At 38.0% G+C, this 18,007-nt stretch overlaps 1 protein-coding gene across 1 annotated transcript in view; it reads right to left on the bottom strand.

The window, feature by feature from the left end:
- TMPRSS15 (transmembrane serine protease 15) overlaps nucleotides 1–18,007 on the bottom strand; it is a 105,838-nt gene that overhangs the window by 3,681 nt on the left and 84,150 nt on the right. Inside the window, exons 19-24 of the mRNA XM_054710925.1 lie at nucleotides 14,926–15,021; nucleotides 10,207–10,256; nucleotides 9,931–10,105; nucleotides 5,188–5,369; nucleotides 3,557–3,652; nucleotides 449–588 (exon numbers count right to left, since the gene is read on the bottom strand). Of these exons, the coding sequence (XP_054566900.1) occupies nucleotides 449–588; nucleotides 3,557–3,652; nucleotides 5,188–5,369; nucleotides 9,931–10,105; nucleotides 10,207–10,256; nucleotides 14,926–15,021 (739 nt within the window). The remainder of the gene's footprint in view (nucleotides 1–448; nucleotides 589–3,556; nucleotides 3,653–5,187; nucleotides 5,370–9,930; nucleotides 10,106–10,206; nucleotides 10,257–14,925; nucleotides 15,022–18,007) is intronic.

The raw sequence follows: 18,007 nt of genomic DNA, 5'->3' as shown, positions 1-18,007 counted from the left end.
ACCACCAGGGGGCAGACGCTCAATGCAGGAGCTGCCCCCTGGTGGTCAGTGCGCTCCCACAGTCAACCTCTTGCAGCCCTTTTCCCTCCCCTCCGCTTGGCCAGCCAAACTCCCTCTGCCCCTCTCCCTGGCCGGCCAGCCCACCGATAAGCCTCAACTGCCAGCCAGGCTGAGGGACCCCACCTGTGCACGAATTTGTGCACCGGGCCTCTAGTTTGCTTTATAAACCTTGTTGGTAAACACTAGTTTTGTTTCTAATGTTCAAGTCCACCCAGGAGAACTATGTTAATAATCCACAAATAAAAGCCAAAAGTCACAGTTTTGCAGAAAAAAATAAATGAAGTTAAGGCCCTGATGATTTCTTGACTTCTGAATCATTGTTAAACACTAAAATTATTATATAGCATTGCTTTCTGGAAATGTAAGTTGAGCAGTTTGATAGGTTTACCTGACAAGAATCTATCCCCCCTTCTTCATAGCCTGCACACACCATGTTTTCCGTGATGCTGTATTCTGGCATCTGTTGCTGGCATTTCTCATTTGATATGAGAGGAACCTCAGCTTCTTGCAATATGTCTGCAGTAGGACCTGTTCAAGAGAGAGAATGCAGGCAGCCAGTCAGAAGTGATCAACAGGCATCAGTGAATGAGCCACCATCAGTCTTATTTATTTCAACAGTTCACTCTCTTTATCTAGCACTGTGTGTATATAATGGAACTGAATGCTTAACCTTGTGCTTCAAAGCACATAATAAAGCCCATCTGTGGGTTTTGCAAATGGATGTAAAGCACTTCTTTGGTTCCCAAGGGCTAGCAGGAAAGTGGACAGTCCTTAGGCATGTTCAGTAATTTTAAACAGTTATAGTGTTGCTCAATGGTGGCGGGGGAGGGACCCACCCACCCACACAAAGAGTTTCATTCATGGAAATTAGCAATGGCTCTGAAACCCAGAAGAGCTTTTGATTGGGCACCTGAAGAAGTGCTCCCTTATAATGGCATTCAGCTCCTTGTGCTGCTGTGTGACTGAGCAGGTGCACCCGGGACAGGAGATAAAGCTCAGATGCACTGTGCCCCGATCTAAGGGCATTCAGCTTGTCACCATGTGCAGGTGAAGAGAAAGGAGGCGTTTTGTGACGAAGTGTAATTCCATGGCTTTTACAAAATGACTCATCTACTGGGAACATGAACCTCTGTTTACTGAAATGCTAATCCCAGGAGGGAAATGAAGCAGGTATCTAGTGGCCCAGAAAAACTCCATGATAAGCACTTTCTAATAATTAGCAATTCTATTTGGCTCCTCAAGAGAGGAAGAAAGTTGACAGCCAGTGTTGTTGCAAAATGTACGTGACCTCATTTCCAGCTAAAAAGACAGGAAACTCTGTGTGTGTGTGTGTGTGTGTGTGTGTGTGTGTGTGTGTGTGTGTGTAATTTAGGTGCAAAGCAACATAGGTATAACTCAGTGATGTGTTGGTAAATGTTTAATCACTGGTTTTCAAGGGGAAAAAGCCAATGTATATTGCCTGCCAATCTGCCCGGTATAAAGACTACAACCATGGCCAAATCAAGGTACCGGCATGACAGTGAACATGAAGTTGGGAGAAGATGCGTACAAATGGCTATTTCCAGCTGGTGCAGTGACTCCAGCAGCACATCCCTAGTTGACTTCTCAAGTTTAACCAGGAGCTTTAAGTTAAGAATGTGGATTGGAGAGGTTAAGATGCAGAAGAAAAGATCAATTTGATTTTATAATAAAAATCAAAGCCCATTTTGTTGCTTGTCAAGGAATAAAAATTGGTTGGTTATATGATAAAACTCTTTGGTAAAGGAAAATTTGAACAGTGTTCTTATATTTGATATGTATTTATCAATATGAATTGCCACACAAATAAAGTTAGTAAATTTATTTCAAGTTTACTAATTGCTTTAATTCAATCAACAAATATAACTTCATTTCTTCTTGGTAAACAATATGTTCATGGTTTTTCTAGCAAAATTACTCAGTGTCGAATACTCAAAAGGGGGATATTTTATAAAACAAAGTAGCTGGAAACCATAAGACAGAGCTTTAAAAATTCACCCCCATTTCCATCACCCAGGAATTATTTAAATATGATCTATTTATTTCTAAATGAAATTGACCTCAGATACAGATTTTTTCTTGGCTCCATACCACTCTGAGAGACCTTTTTTAAGTCAATTAAATGCATATCTTTAGTAACAATGTGTATCAGCTCTGAAAAAACAACAACACACAACCCATTTCCTATGGAATAGAGTCTTAAATTTATTCAATATTGGATAATTTGTTTTGAAGAGCCTACATTGTGATCATAAAAATGTCTTCTAATTTTAAGTCTGATAGAGAAAATATCTATCTAGAAATCATTTTTGCTCTTTAGATTTCAAATTCAATAAATCATGACATTTTTCAAGTGAAGGAAATAAAAGAATATACCGTCTTTGACTTAAATAGGTTTTATGGACAGTAGACATGAGGCATTTCTAGCAACATAATGAAATTGTAGTGGAGAGCCTTTATCGGAATTATCAGGCAGGGGTCTGACTTAAACTTTATGCTTTGTTTTACAAGAAGTAAGGATATTTTGGCTGTGAATGCTTTGCTTCTGGGACCTACTCCTCTCCACAAGATTTAAATACATCTGAATACAATAAGGATGTAAATATCATAGCTATGATCTCTGATCTGTTGTGACTCCAGGGGCCAGGTTCTCCCTTCAGATGTCAGTGCTTTCCTTTTTGTTTAACTATTAACGAGCAGTCAAAACTCGCCCTTGATGGAGTAACTCCTGTGAGAAATTCAGATGCCAATGAGACCTGCAGTTACTTAGAGAACATAAAGTACTGGAATGTTTTAAAAAAAATCATGTTTGGTTATTATTAATATGCACCGTTTCTGTGTTTGGAAAACATGCTACTCAATAATGCTAGTGAGTCAATGGTGTAACAATTTATAGTATTCAGTGTGTGCTGTATCTGAGTTTTCTTGCCAGTAGGCAGAACCGGCTTTTGAAGCTAGAAGGAATTTCTTTCTCATTTTAGAAAATGTGACTGTGAGACCTTTAGATGATAAGATAGTTTTATTGATTTGGGAAATGTGACAGCTAATAATTTGGCTTTTGATGAAACTTCATCCCTGAGCTTTACAAAAATATATTTTTGAAACGTTTGGTTATGTTCATTTAAATAGATGTATCTTTTCTCTTAATCAGTGTTTATAATAGAAAAAGTAGAGATTGAGTTTGGGAAATGCTTGAATTCTCCTTCAATAAGGATTATAGTTTTATAATATAAAACTATACGATTTGGAAAAATTTCATAACTGCACAAATGCTCTACGATTTGGAAAAATTTCATAACTGCACAAATATTCAGTATATGAATATAAGTTTGACACTGCTTTTAAAGGATATCACATAAAATTGTTATAGCAAAAGAGTTGCACAAAATGTTGAAAATAGTCACAGGATAGTGCAATAGCATACTTTTTTCCTAGTAAGAAAGACCCATTTGCTTTTTTTATGGGTCTGATAATTTACCATTATGAACAATCCTCCCCCAGCCAGCAATAGAACAAATTCTTCCTGGAAGGAAAACTTGATTTTCTTCTGGTAAGCAAATAGGTTGTATATAATCTGAAAACAAACCAAAGCGAAACAAGAGCTAGAATAAATAGATGCACATGCATTTCCAACGATGTTTTAAAAATCAAACATTATAAACATTTCATCTAAAACAACTTGTACTTTTGTTTTAGATAGCCTGGACATTTTTTAGACATCCATCTTTGGGGGAAGAAGCATTTTGGAGCAGTCATTTTTGGACAATAGATAGGTACCACTGGTAGCCTTTTAGGATGCTCAACATTGCCTCCTAATTACTCTTTCATGATGTTAACAATGTTGTACTTCTGGAATTAATAATTTGTATTTGATTTTTAAATAATTATGGTACTTAATAGGAAGTAGTGCCAGTTCTGTGAAAATCCTGGTAAGGCTGTTTTTCAGGGTCAATGAAGAGAAATTTGGGCAAATGTTCTGAGTTTATTTATTTATTTACTTTTTAGTTTCCCCCCCACATATCTCACATTAAAAAACCTTTTAGGCAATCGTTTTACTGGGCACTTATGGAAGCATTAGCATTTGTCACTGGCTTTTAAAGCCCTTCTCCAACAATTTACAAGCCACCTGACATTTATTAAAGCTTCTCCTTCCCAGGGCGGACACAAAAATGAGTAAGATACGGGGCTTACTCTCAAGGACAGGGCCATGGAACTAACCGCAGTCACCGCCTGCTTTGATAAGTGCTGCACTACATGTGGAGGCCAAATTCCATAAGAGCAAGGAGATAGCAGCATTCCCCCTTAACTGGGGTGGGAAAGGTCTTCAGAGTAAAGGTTGGAGTTGAGTAGAGCCCTTCAAGATAAAGCTCACTCCTCAGGTGACTTCTTGTACATGACCTAGGTATTCAGAGAAAGTCCTTCATTCATCTGCCACTTCATTAATATTGAATCACCTTTAAAATTTTTATTCCATGGCCTGGCCGGCATTTCTCAGTGGTCAAGCATGAACCTATGAACCTGAAAGTCTGGGCTTGATTCCCAGTCAGGGCACATGCCCGGGTTGCCTGCTTGATACCCAGTGTGGGGTATGCAGGAGGCAGCCGATCAAGGATTCTCTCTCATCATTGATGTTTCTATCTCTCTCTCCCTCTCCCTTCCTCTCTAAAATCCATAAAAATACATTTAAAAAATTTTATTCTGTGGATAACAGTTCTTACTCACTTTGCTTTTAGAACATACACTCTTTTCCCAGTTTGTCCTACTCTGGCCTTTGTGGCAGATGGACCCGCCTTTCTTTTACATGAGAAGTAGAGAAGACATGTATTGGAACATGGCCTACTTTTTTTCTGGACTGCTGCTTTGGATTTATAGAGGGCTCTGAGAGTTAATTCTAGTGGTCAACTCTCTAAAAGTTGGATTTAAATAGCTCCAGAAGGTAACTTAATATGTTTGTCTTTCATTCTATAATTCCATTTGAATTATAATAATTTTTATAACAGATTATTCAACTTTTATGGACTATTAATGCATTGGTACTGATAAAAATATTTCAAATCTAATTTTGAATTAATTTGGGCAGATGAGATGACTGAAAGTGATGTGTTTTACCTGTGTAATTCACTTTAAATTCAAGGTGCATCATGGCGATGTCACTGTCCTTGCTCCGTTTATTGTAATGTGGGTTTATGATAATTTGATCTATCAACCGGGTCACTACTTGAGGAGAAGTCAGATTCGATGTCGTATGCAGGCCTAGGATTGCTTTCCACTTGGATGGCTCTAAATTTCTCCTGAAGATTATAATAAAGAGGTATAAGAAACTCCCCATCTTTCTAGAGATCTTCATTAAAGATATTTCAGAACTATGTGCTCCCATCCTAAAATGTTCTTGATTTTCTCCAAAGAATTCTTCCTTAAAAATATTCCTTTACTTTTTATTTTTCTTACCAGGTCACAGAACAAGCCTTAATTACTGCTAAACTCTCTCAATCACTTGTCCTAAAATTCTAGACGGTGGCTCTCAACTTTGGTTTCACATTAGAATCACCTAGAACAGTGGTAGGCAAACTCATTAGTCAACAGAGCCAAATATCAATAGTACAACGATTGAAATTTCTTTTGAGAGCCAAATTTTTTAAACTTAAACTTCTTCTAATGCCACTTCTTCAAAATAGACTCACCCAGGCCGTGGTATTTTGTGGAAGAGCCACACTCGAGGGGCCAAAGAGCCGCATGTGGCTCACAAGCCGCAGTTTGCCGACCACGGACCTAGAATAACGTTAATACCTGCTCTCCCCTTCTTCTCTACCTTTGATTTAACGAGTCTGCATCTGGTATTTTAATTTTAAACGAATTTTGAAATGAAATCTCCAAGTTTATGCTAATGTATGACCAGATTTGACTGCTTTAGAGCACATTCCACTGAGGAAATGGCATCTTGGTCCAGGGTTTCTTCAGACAACCACAGTAGCTATTGTAGTAATGGAAGGAGGTTTGGGAATATTTTCCCATTTGGGGTGTCATTGAATTCACACAGACTTAAGGTAAACAGTAAAACTTATAAACTAACATAAATGAGTAATTTCCACCTACAATGAACGTGAATCATGTTCCATATACAATGTTGGCCATTAATAAAGCATTGGTAACAAATAACATTGGTGTTATAGGACAGATTGAGTTGAAGAGTATATTTTAAGTGAAAGTGTGCAAGGACCTTTAACTGCACTATTGCCCTGCAACATTTTCACTCCCAAGAAATTACCAGTGAGCAGCTGGAATTAAGTCATATTCACAATGAAGTAAAAATTCAATAACTGCAATGATTGCAGAATTAGTCATTTAAATTTAATAGTTACAAATGTCTAGTTTAATGTGGTGTTGTACTTGTTGGGGGTGGGGATAAGGTAATTACATAGACACAGACTTGTGGAATGACTTGTGAGAGAAATATAAATGATACACGTTGGAGAGATATTTCCTTCCCATAATGCTACTTACACATGCAGGAGGAATAAAAACATGAAAAACAGGCTATTTTCTATGTAACACAATAACAATTTTGGAAATCACTAAGAATGTGTCAGTTTAATGTTGTTGTAGATTGTATTTAATTAGACCAGTAGCTTGAAGCATGTAGGTTTGATCTTCACAGTTTATGGTTCATGCATTGGTTTTCTACTCAAAGCCTAAAATAATGAGAGGAAATAGTGACTGCTAAACTTTGTGTTAGCTACAAGCTCTCTCATATCATTTACATTTATATGTATAGCTATCACATAGGGTAGAGTACTTATGAAAGATAAGAGTTTGGGAGGTTAGGTACTTTTTTTCCTGAACTGCATTATTTTATTATTGATTTAAATCTGTATCAAATAAAATACCTACATTTCTCTAAATTTCTATGTGATCATTTCTGAAGACAAAATATGTAGAAAGCATTTCTACAAAATAACTTGCTTACTTTAAAAATACATATATAGTCACAGATAATAAAGCTAGAAGGGCTAAGAAAGACAGAAGATAGAAAGGTTATTTCAGATTAAAGAAGACCAAAGAGGCATAGAAACTAACTCTGTGTCTTACCCTGGATTGGTTCTTGGTTGGCAAAATCACAAACAAACCAAAAAATGTCCTAAAAGGCATATGTGGAACAATTGACAAAAGTGAATTCATACTGTAGATTGGATCATTGTTTTTTGTGGATGTTAAATTTCCATGATCTGTGATTATATAATAAAATATCCTTGTTTTTAGTAAAAATATGTGGACATATTTAATGGTAAAGGAGCACAATGTGTAACCTGCTATCAAATGGTTGAGAAAGAATTTCTCCAGGTTGGACAGAAAGATTTTAGAACATAAAATTTAAACAATTAGTAAATCTGGGTGAAGTTATAAAAGAGTTCTACATACTAATATTTGCAATTTTGGGCATGTTTTGAAAATCAATATAAAACATTTGTAAAATATGCTACTATCTCTGGGGCAAGACTTAGACTCCTTTTTTATGGACCTTTCAGGTGCATGAACAGCAGCACATTTTAATTCACAGTATACAAATGTATTGCAGCATCTTAATTTTTCCTGACAATCACCTTAGAAGGTAGATATCCTATAAACACCCTATGGATGAGGATATTGGAATGCAGAGATACTAAGTTGCATGAGATTAGTAGCATAGGTAGGATCAAAATCTTGTCTTCTGGTTCGAAATCAACCTTGCCTTTAAACCACAGAAAAATTGGGCCATAGTTTCCAAATATCTCTTTCAAGGTTGAAAAACAAGACATGTCAATGACAGAGGAACAATGAACACAAGGATATTTAGGGTCATCCAGGAACACTGAGGCTGGATGGGAATCAGAGTGTGAACCATAAGAATGTAGACAGAGAAGAGCTGTCCATTGAAACCATTTAACTGCCTGCAGGCTAAAACACTTGGAACAGATTTACATTGAGGGCAAGTCATTTGTGTAGTATGTTTTTAGTAAGTTGCTTGATTTGGGTTCTTCCATTCACATATTAGAAAATTAAGCCTTTCACTGCACAGTTAGAATTTTTAAAAGGCAAATAGGCATACTCAAATATCTTTTCCAAATATCTAAAATCATAGCAGAAAGTTCCTTGCTTGGTTAGAGGCATGAAGTAAAAAGCAAGAAACTGGAACTCTTATCAACTGGAGAAAGAAGAAATAATGCCACTGAGTGACTGAGGAGAGGTAAGATGTAAGCTTGGTGAGAATAAGTTGGAATTCATCATGGTTCTGTTACAGCTTACCTTTGTTTGCTTGTGTTCAAACTGAAACTGTGTGAAAAGACATTTTATGTCCTATATGACTGAACATGTGTTTATATTAGATGAAACTGCTTTTTGAATATTCATGGTTTTAAAAAGACATAATATTAGTATCTCTGACCTGCAATAAGTACATCTGTAAGGTCAATAATTGAAAGATGTTGCTAAAATTGCAAGACTGGTTGACATTAAGAAAGCATATGTTCTGCAAGAACTTCAAACAGACGAATTTACCAAATCCTAGGTTAATACTGGAGATTGCTAACTTACTAAGATCTACCCCAGTGCAACAGAAAATACTGAATCTTTCGCTAAAGATAACTTTCACTTGTAACACAATTAGGCTATAGATTGCACATCTGTGACATGCCCAAGGCATATAATATGTATAGGTAAAAGTTAAAATCATGTTTAGAAGGGGATGGAAAAATTGACCACTATAGATGCTTGCTATGCTCTGGTTGAAGACAGATAAAAACATAATTTATCAGTAGGCAGCAAACTCAAGAAGACATGCTTTAGATATGGGAGAGGCTGTAGTTTAGTCACTGAGTTATAAAGAATCACAGAGCTTTAGATGTAGATGATCGGTACCATGGACAGTTCCCCAGAGGCTCAAGTAATTGGCCAACCTGGGGTCTGGCCGAAGGTCCTCATTTCAAAGCTCTTAGGATTATGAATTTGAATTTACCTGCACTCTATACGATGAGTATTTAGGCAAGTTAACCCTGTAATACTCATTCACCCTGGTCCTCCCTATGTTCCAAACAACTTTCAAAACCTTCTGTGTGACAATTTGTTTCCACTTAGCTGAGAACTTTCAATGTTTGTGTTCGTAGGGAGTTCAGTCTTTTAGTTTAATTAACTACAGTTTCATCTTCCATTCTGAGCACATATGTGTTTTCCTCAGAGATTCTAGATGCCCTTAGGAGAGGCTCATCGTAACCGTCACATGGAAGGGCATTTTCTGGAGTTTTCTTCTATTTAGGAAAAGGGTCAGGAAATCACCCTAGGGCAGGGTGTATTTTGTCATGTTACAAAAGAAAAAAATATATTAGATATGGTTGACATTAGTTCTAACTTTTAGTTATGGGCAGCATCAAAATAGATCAGACTTGAGAACTAAGTAAACATTTTTATACTAATTCATAATTAAGCCCTCACACATGAATTTTTAAAGCACAATTTACTTGTAACTGGAGAGCTTTTTTGATACTAACAATTTGCTGACAATAAATATTGGTCTAATTGAATGATAATGGTACAATTTATACATTAAATACTGATTTTATACCTTTAAAATCCTTACTTTTCAATTATCATGGATGTAGGAAACATAATACTTGATGCAAATATATAATGAAGAATGATTTTTCAATGGAACTTTCTTTTATACACGATTCTAATGGGAAAAATGATTGGAACGTTTATAATGTCATAAGCAGCGGGATGATTTCCCTGATGAGATGGGTTTGCGAGGCCACATGAGGTGGGATGCACAGTGTCTGCTGTGGTCATCCCATTTGGGAAGAGACACTGTACTGTCACACTCACCCGTACACGCAGTGGGCTGCAGACACCAGCCAGGCATTGCTGACGAGAGAAGCACCACAGAGCAGTTTGCCATTATACGAGAGAGCAGTGAGCCAGGGCCAGGCTCCTTCATTGGCATTATTTCCTCCAACAATCTTTGGGCCAACTTCTTGAGCCACCATCTTTTCCCCACACGCTATTAAAACAATGGAAGAAAGAGCATCTATTGTATTTTGATGGCTTTCCTCTGGTCATGAAAATTGGCTTGGAGGAAAACATGACAACATATTTACTTACGTTTATGGTTACACTGTAACAGAATCAGTGAGTCCTGTAAACACTGTGTACTGCAATAGAAGAATAATTATATTTCAGAAATTATGCATTTTGAAGCATATTATAGTGTAGGTTGCCCTTTTATTAGTTCAATTAATTTTTAAATGTAAGTATCCTTTATGAAATGTGGGGAGGCTGAAATACAAAGCAGAAAATCCTCAGTTTAAAGTCAAGTGGAACTGAGTTTGCGTCCTTTACCACTTACAGTTCATGATTTGGGTAAGTTGCTCAATATCCCTGAGACTTCCCTTTTTTTAAAAAAAATATATTTTATTGATTTTTTACAGAGAGGAAGAGAGAGGGATAGAGAGCTAGAAACATCGATGATAGAGAGACATCGATCAGCTGCCTCCTGCACAACCCCCACTGGGGACGTGCCCGCAACCAAAGTACATGCCCCTGACCGGAATCGAACCCGGGACCCTTCAGTCCGCAGGCCGACGCTCTATCCACTGAGCCAAACAGGTTTCGGCGACTTCCCTTTGTTATCCATAAAATGGGGACAATGTACTTACTTTATTGGGATTTTCCAAGAGTAAAAGTTATTTTGTATTATTGTGCCTTAAACACAAGGAACACTCAATAAATGACAGCTGTTCTTCGTTTGCTTGAACTAACCTTGGATTTCATTCCTCTGTAAGACAGAATATGCCTGCATATTCCTATCAGACAACTAGTCAGTGCCTCACACTGTGTGTGATTGTGAACTTTATTCAGGGAATTTGAAAATGAATTAATCACAGGTCCTGCTTTCAAGAGCGGTAAACGTATACATAGCAAATACAAAATAAAGTCCATTCATAAATATTTTAAAAGCTCACTACCTGCCCCGCCAGTGTGGCTCAGTGGTTGAGTGTCAACCTATGAACCAGGAGGTCACAGTTTGATTCCCAGTCAGGTCACATGCCCAGAATGCAGGCTTGATCCCCAGTGTGGGGTGTGCAGGAGGCAGCCAATGAATGGTTCTCTCTCGTCATTGATGTTCCTATCTCTCTCTCCCTCTCCTTTCCTCTTTGAAATCAATAAAAATACACTTAAAAAAATAAAAACTCACTACCTGTTTAAATATTTGGACACAAACTTTATTTAAAGCCAAGAATTCTATTTTAAAGGACAAAAGATTTGTTTTAAAATGTGTTATACTTACCAGCCACTAGAGATCAGTCTAATACAAGGAATTAAAGCATTTGCCCCATATTTCCTGATGCAGCCACTGCAGATATTAGTCACATTAAAACACACACATGCACACATTTTAATGATTATATTTAATCATTTTAAGGATTTCTATTTATATATTTAACTACATCTATTGTTCATGTTGTTTAGGTCTTGAAGTTTTAGAACAAAACAAAAAAAACACATAAAATAAGACCCAAGAACCATAGAAGATCATAAATACAGCCAAAGCAAATCAGTGTTTCTGGAAAATTCATGATAAGGTTAATTTGAAACCACATGCATTCATGTGGTCTGACTGACATATTCTTTAGAGTAGAAGATAATTTCAATGCAAATATAAGGAAATATATTTATATTTTATTAATAAGCAATATGCATGCATGTGTATCCATCTAGATATAGATATATCAAAACATATTCAGAACTATACAAAGAAGAACCCTCAATTAACTCCGCTTCTGTTATCTACTCGTAGTTGGGAGAGCTGCAATTTCTGAGATGTGTCAAGTTTTATCCTAACACTTTCTGCATCTATTGTACTCATCAGTGAAAATCCATATTCAAACCAGTTCATCATTCTTAGATATTGGAAAATGCTTATTGCTCTGTGGTATGTATAACATTGATGAATTATATTTTTAGTAAGCACAGAAACGTTTCTAGTTAACCAAAAATTTAAACTGAACCTTACACTTTCTCTCCATGCATTTTGGCTAGTCAAAAATTTCATGCACAATCACACACACACACACACACACACACACACACACACACACACACACACGCAAGCAGTGTCAAAGGAGTAGTTGCTTAACCTGTGGTCAGAATGAGCATTGAACCCACTCTCTTTGTCCAGGTATATTTGGAGAGATTGGAGAGAAACAGAATTGCTGTCCTGGCCTTTGGCAGCGGAGTCAGAGCTAGGTTAGCCCTCTGGATAGGAAGAAAGACAATGCCACGATCCTGTGTCTTTCTCTCAGCCCAGTGGGAGCAATGCTGTGATATAAATGGATGGGTTTATATCTGTTGTACTGACAACAGGAACTCATTTCTCTCCCAATATATGCTCAGCAACATGGCCCTTTTTTTTGTTTTGTTATTGAAAAACCTTCCCTTTCCCTTCTCCTTTCCAGAACTGCTATTTAAAGCAAGTTGTTGCTTTGGGGACTTTGGAAAATAGCGCAGCAGAGAGAAAAAGTATAGCACTTTGAAGTCAGGCTGAGTTGGGTTAGATTCTCTATGTTGCCTGCAGGCTTTGTGAACTTGTCCAAGTCAGTTACCAACACCAGGCTGTTGTGGCCTCGTCTTTCTAGTGGAGCAATATTGCCTATGTAATAGCTTTTACATGGATTGGAAATAACCTCTGCAATATTCCTACCACAGTGTCTGTCACATGATAGGCATTCAATAAAGTGTTTGATGAGCACTGTGTATCCTGTGTCTAGTACCATGCTTAGAACACAGTGTCGATCGATATATATTAAGTCAAAGTTTCTTTGACTTTGAGGACTGCTACAGAAGTGATCTGAATAACTGGAAGAAGGGGAAGTGCAGTATTGGCAGCTGCATGGATTGTACATTTCCAATTATATCAGGTCAGATGGCTGGTATCTCATTGAGTGGCCTTTCCCTGTGGTGGGAAGTAGTATCGGAATCTCGCATATGCCTCACAATAGGAGAAAAAAATGGGGATATAATTGGTAGATTTTCATAGTTGGAAGCATGATCTTCTTTGATATTCTCTTCCTTTCCTCTTTTCATTTTTTAAATCACAATCACTAGTGCAAGGGTGTTTTCAAAAACACCAATTTTCAAAGGGTAATAAATGTAATACATAAATACATACATAAATAAACTACCTAACTGAATAAATGTACGTATTTTCAATTTTCACTAACCCAGTATAACATGGCTAATTAAGGAAGGGATTAAGGACCTCTCTGGCTCATGGATGTTTTGAAAGTTTAAAGTATCTATGTGTGTAAATGGTGTCTCTTTCAAATAACATAAACACACATACAATAGGGACATCAAAATAAGGTGATACTGGCATTTTAATGATATGCATAGAATAACCTAGTTTTTCTTTGAAACATGCATCTAACTAAGATGACTGGTTTTTTTTATATTCTGCCCTTTTTATCATTTTAAATGTCCATAAGATATAAATAAAAGAAATTCTCAAAGTGCAGACTGCTCAAGATCTATAACAGTAATGTAAATTTAGACCTGCCATATAGAAAGGAAATCTAGAAGTCTGCTTGCTTCATCCCATGAGACTGATAATCTCAAGGCCCAGCAAACATTCATATAAAACATGCCCCTGCAAAGTCCTTGGGTACAAAAAAATCCTCCTTTATCAGTTCATTACTGGTTGACCTCACAGAAATGGTACCTTTTCATGAATAGCTGAATAATTTTATAATTTCATTTTTCACCATTAAGTTTGTTAAACAAGCTAATGCACCAACGATGACATCCTAAACCCTGTGTGTAGTGATGGCTTCGTCCTGCAGTTACTTCTTCCCACCCACAGCTGGCCTTTAATGGAACTGTGAGATTCAGAAGTCAATTTCAACAAAAATTACCATTAATGCTCAGACAGGGGAAATGACATAATCTAAGCTAAAACAGATCTTTGAATATGAAAAGAATGTTGCTTTGTAAAACATTAGTAAAAGCTATAAAAGTGAATCTAATTTTAAAGAGCAAAAGAGAATATGTAGGCACAACTAGAAGTCTGGACTGCCTCACTTTGTATCCAGGTTCTATTTGGTAAGGCAGAGAAAAGATTCCCATGACTTTTTCCTCATTCTCCTCTTTTGATGATAGCTAACTTGTGTTGCTCTTTTTAACCTGATCCACATTGGACCAATTTATCCCAACTCCCACAATTTCTTTCTTTTTTTTCTTTTTGTTGTGGATCCTCAATGGAGGATATTTTTTCCATTAATTTTTAGAGGGAGTGGAAGGGAGGGGAGAGACAGAGAGAGAGAAACATGGATGTGAGAGAGACACATCGATTGGTTGCCTCCTTCACATGCCCCAATCAGGGCCAGGGATCGGGCCTGCAACTGAGGTATGTGCCCTTGACTGAAATTGAACCCCAGACCCTTCATTCAGCAGGCCCACACTCTATCCACTGAGCAAAATTGGCTAGGGCTCACAATTTCTTTCAATAGGACTTACTTGTTTATGAATCTGAGAGTAAGGATGAAAAGGACATGCAATTGGAACCTACTGGATAGCTGTCAGTGTGCTAAACAATTACATATACAATATCTTGTTTGACTGTCTTGCCATTTCTATGGGGGTTAGGCGATGTTATCAGATAGGATCAATTAGAGATCGTTTGAGATTACCTGAAGAATAAAAAAGATAAAGAACTTCCAAGATTATGTGGCTAGTATGTGGTGGAATTAAAATCTGATTGGCTTCGAAATCTATCTTCTTTCCAGTCTATGTGCAACTTATTCAAGAACAGATTTTGGGACCCACCTTGGTGTTAGTATTAAGCTGCCATTAGATGCTGTGTTTAGTTTTACAAACGGTCCACCTCCAGTGGAGAAGACTGGCATTGATGAATTTCCACTCCTAGGGAAAACACACATAGAGACAAAACAAAGCACAAATAAAAAACTGCAAACGGTGGATACTGAAAGAAATTATGGAATTCCATACACATAAATGAACATTTTAATAAAAAACTTCAAGTGTTTTGCTACCTAAAAGATGGTACAAATTAATAGAATTACCATAATGACATGGGTATAATTTTAATTTTTGCTTAATACCTTAAGTTCTTGTTTGCATGCTTATATGTTACTTAAAGTTAAAATTAGTGTATATATACCTTGGGCATCTGATTTTGACTTCTTTATATTGACTTATTTATATTGTCCAATAGTTTTCCCTAAGGGTCAATTTAATGACAACCTCACAGAATCATTGCATCATATGGTTGCATAATTCATCCTTTAAAAAAATGCATGTTGCCAAAGAACAATCTAGAAAAAGAAAATCTTTCATGCTTAGCATTCCATTCAATTCAAAGCCTAACAAGCCCTAATGTAAAGCCATCAGATATGTGTTGCTCTGAAAAAGCCAGCCTGGACTTCCAAATGTCACCTGGTGAGCCAGAATGGGATGTGACAGAAGTAATTCAATCCCTAGTCTTCATTTTCCCTGAAAATCTTTTATATCCCTGCTCTCAACTGTGAGTTTTAATTGAAGATGTCTCTCAATTATTCTGACTTTCTTCTGGAGGCTCAGCTGGAGATGCTCAGCTTCTCAACTCTTAATCTTATTTTCTGCCCTTTATTTACTCTAGATTTTAGTTTTCATATAAAACTATGCCTTTGGGGTGGAAACCCATTCCTGCTATCATCTACTGGTTAGCAGGGAGATGATGCAGATCCTACCTTTTTGGGTAGCATGATGAACTCATCCATTGCCTTTTCCAAAGAAAGTTCAATGTCTTCCACAGACTAAGCTAACACTCACCCTTTTCTATCTGTGTAGGGAATTTCCAAGAATACTCATTGAAGTTATGACCAATAAGAGGAGAAAACCTCAGTAGAGGTTATTTTCTCTTTTTCAAGGGAGACAATGCCTTAAAGAAACAGAAGGAGTATTTGTCCTATACCATTGATTCACTGACTAGAGAGCTGGAACAATAGAGTCTATATGTAAAGCCTCAGAATTTAGTATCTTGTACTTCTTTTTATTTTTTCATCTGAAATATTGGATTTTATTTTATTGCACATTTTAACAAGGTTTTAAAATGATTGATTAAGACTGCAATAGTCAAAGATTGATTTAATGATTAGTAATTAGTGGGTAAGAAGAGGCTTGAGCTTTGAGTCAGGTTATAGGCTTAAAACCCTGGCCCTACCAGGAGTACAATTGGACAAATTCTCAATTAGTAGGTTCTTTTGTTACCTCATCTTTACAATGGGGATACAATGATCATTTAACCTTATAGGGTTGTTGTGAAGATTAAATAACATGAGACATGAAGCCCTTAACATACAAAGTGCTCAGTAAGTGGTTTTGGAGATTATTATTGGACTAGAGGTCCGGTGCATGAAATTCATGCACTGGGGAGGGGGGGGTGCGTCCCTCAGCCTGGCCTGCGCCCCCTCACAGTCCAGGACCCCTCAGGGGATGCTCGCTCCTTACCGCCCGCCTGCTTGATGCTCCTATTTGCTCAGCTCACTCACCAGCCATGAGCCTGGCTTCTGGCTGAACAGCACTCCCCCATGGGAGCGCACTGAGCACCAGGGGGCAGCTCTTGCATTGAGCATCTGCCCTCTGGTGGTCAGTACCCATCATAGCAACCAGTTGTTCTGGTCGCTTAGGCTTTTATTATATAGATTATATTATACTAGAGGCCTGATGCATGAAGATTCATGCAAGAATGGGCCTTCCTTCCCCTGGTTGCCGGCATTGCCTTAGCTCTGGCTGGAGCCACCTTTCTGCCTTGGCTCCAGCCCAGAGCCACCTTTCCGCCTTCCCACACTGCCCAGAGGCCTGTAGCTGCTGGAGCGGTTCGGAACGCCTGCATCATCGCCATGGTGACAATGCAAGCTCCCGCCCGCCCCCAGCACTAGGCACCTGTGTATGCAAATCAACCTGCCATCTTTGTTGTGTTAATTTGCATACTCACTCCTGATTGGCTGGTGGGCATCGTGAAGGTATGGTCAATTTGCATCTTTCTCTTTTATTAGTGTAGACTAGAAGCCTGGTACAGGAAAGTCATTTACTGGGGCGGGGGAGGGGGGTCCCTCATCCTGGCGCCGTGAAGGTATGGTCAATTTGCATCTTTCTCTTTTATTAGTGTAGACTAGAAGCCTGGTACAGGAAAGTCATTTACTGGGGCGGGGGAGGGGGGTCCCTCAGCTTGACCTGCACCCTCTCACAGTCCAGGAGCCCTTGGGGGATGTCCGACTGATGGCTTAGGCTTACTCCCCCCGGGAGTTGGACATCCTTAGCGCTGCTGCGGGGGCAGGAGAGGCTCCCACCACTGCCCCTGCACTCGCCAGCTGTGAACCTGGCTTTTGGCTCAGTGGTGCTCCCCCTGTGGGAGCACACTGACCACCAGGGGGCAGACGCTTAAGGCAGGAGCTGCCCCCTAGTGGTCAGTGTGACCAGTCGTTTTGCTGTTAGGTCGATTTGCATATTAGCCTTTTATTATATAGGATTTTGAATATTGTTGTTATTAGAATAAACCCACCTCAAAGATGTGGATTTAAGATGCTTCTATTATCTCCAGCTGATTTTATTCTATCCCTTGCTTATCTCTTTTGAGGTAGGCCCTGGATGGGAAGGATGCATTAATTTCTCTAAAACAAAATCTGGACAAACTTAAATTAGAAAAACATTGAAAATTTATTTAGAAATCAGTTTTTATCTATCATCTATTTATTTTTTTAATTTTAAAGGGCTTTTTAATCTTTATTTTTTAAAATTTCTTTATTGATTAAGGTATCACTTATTTGTCCTCATCCCCCCAGTCCCATACCAAACCCCTCTCCATGCATGCCCCCACCCCCCTGTTGTCCGTGACCACTGGTTAGGC

The sequence above is a fragment of the Eptesicus fuscus genome, chromosome 3, assembly GCF_027574615.1.
Source record: "Eptesicus fuscus isolate TK198812 chromosome 3, DD_ASM_mEF_20220401, whole genome shotgun sequence".
NCBI lineage: Eukaryota > Metazoa > Chordata > Mammalia > Chiroptera > Vespertilionidae > Eptesicus > Eptesicus fuscus.
The sequence above is the reverse complement of the archived record's forward strand: the minus strand, read 5'-3'. Positions and strand labels throughout refer to the sequence as shown.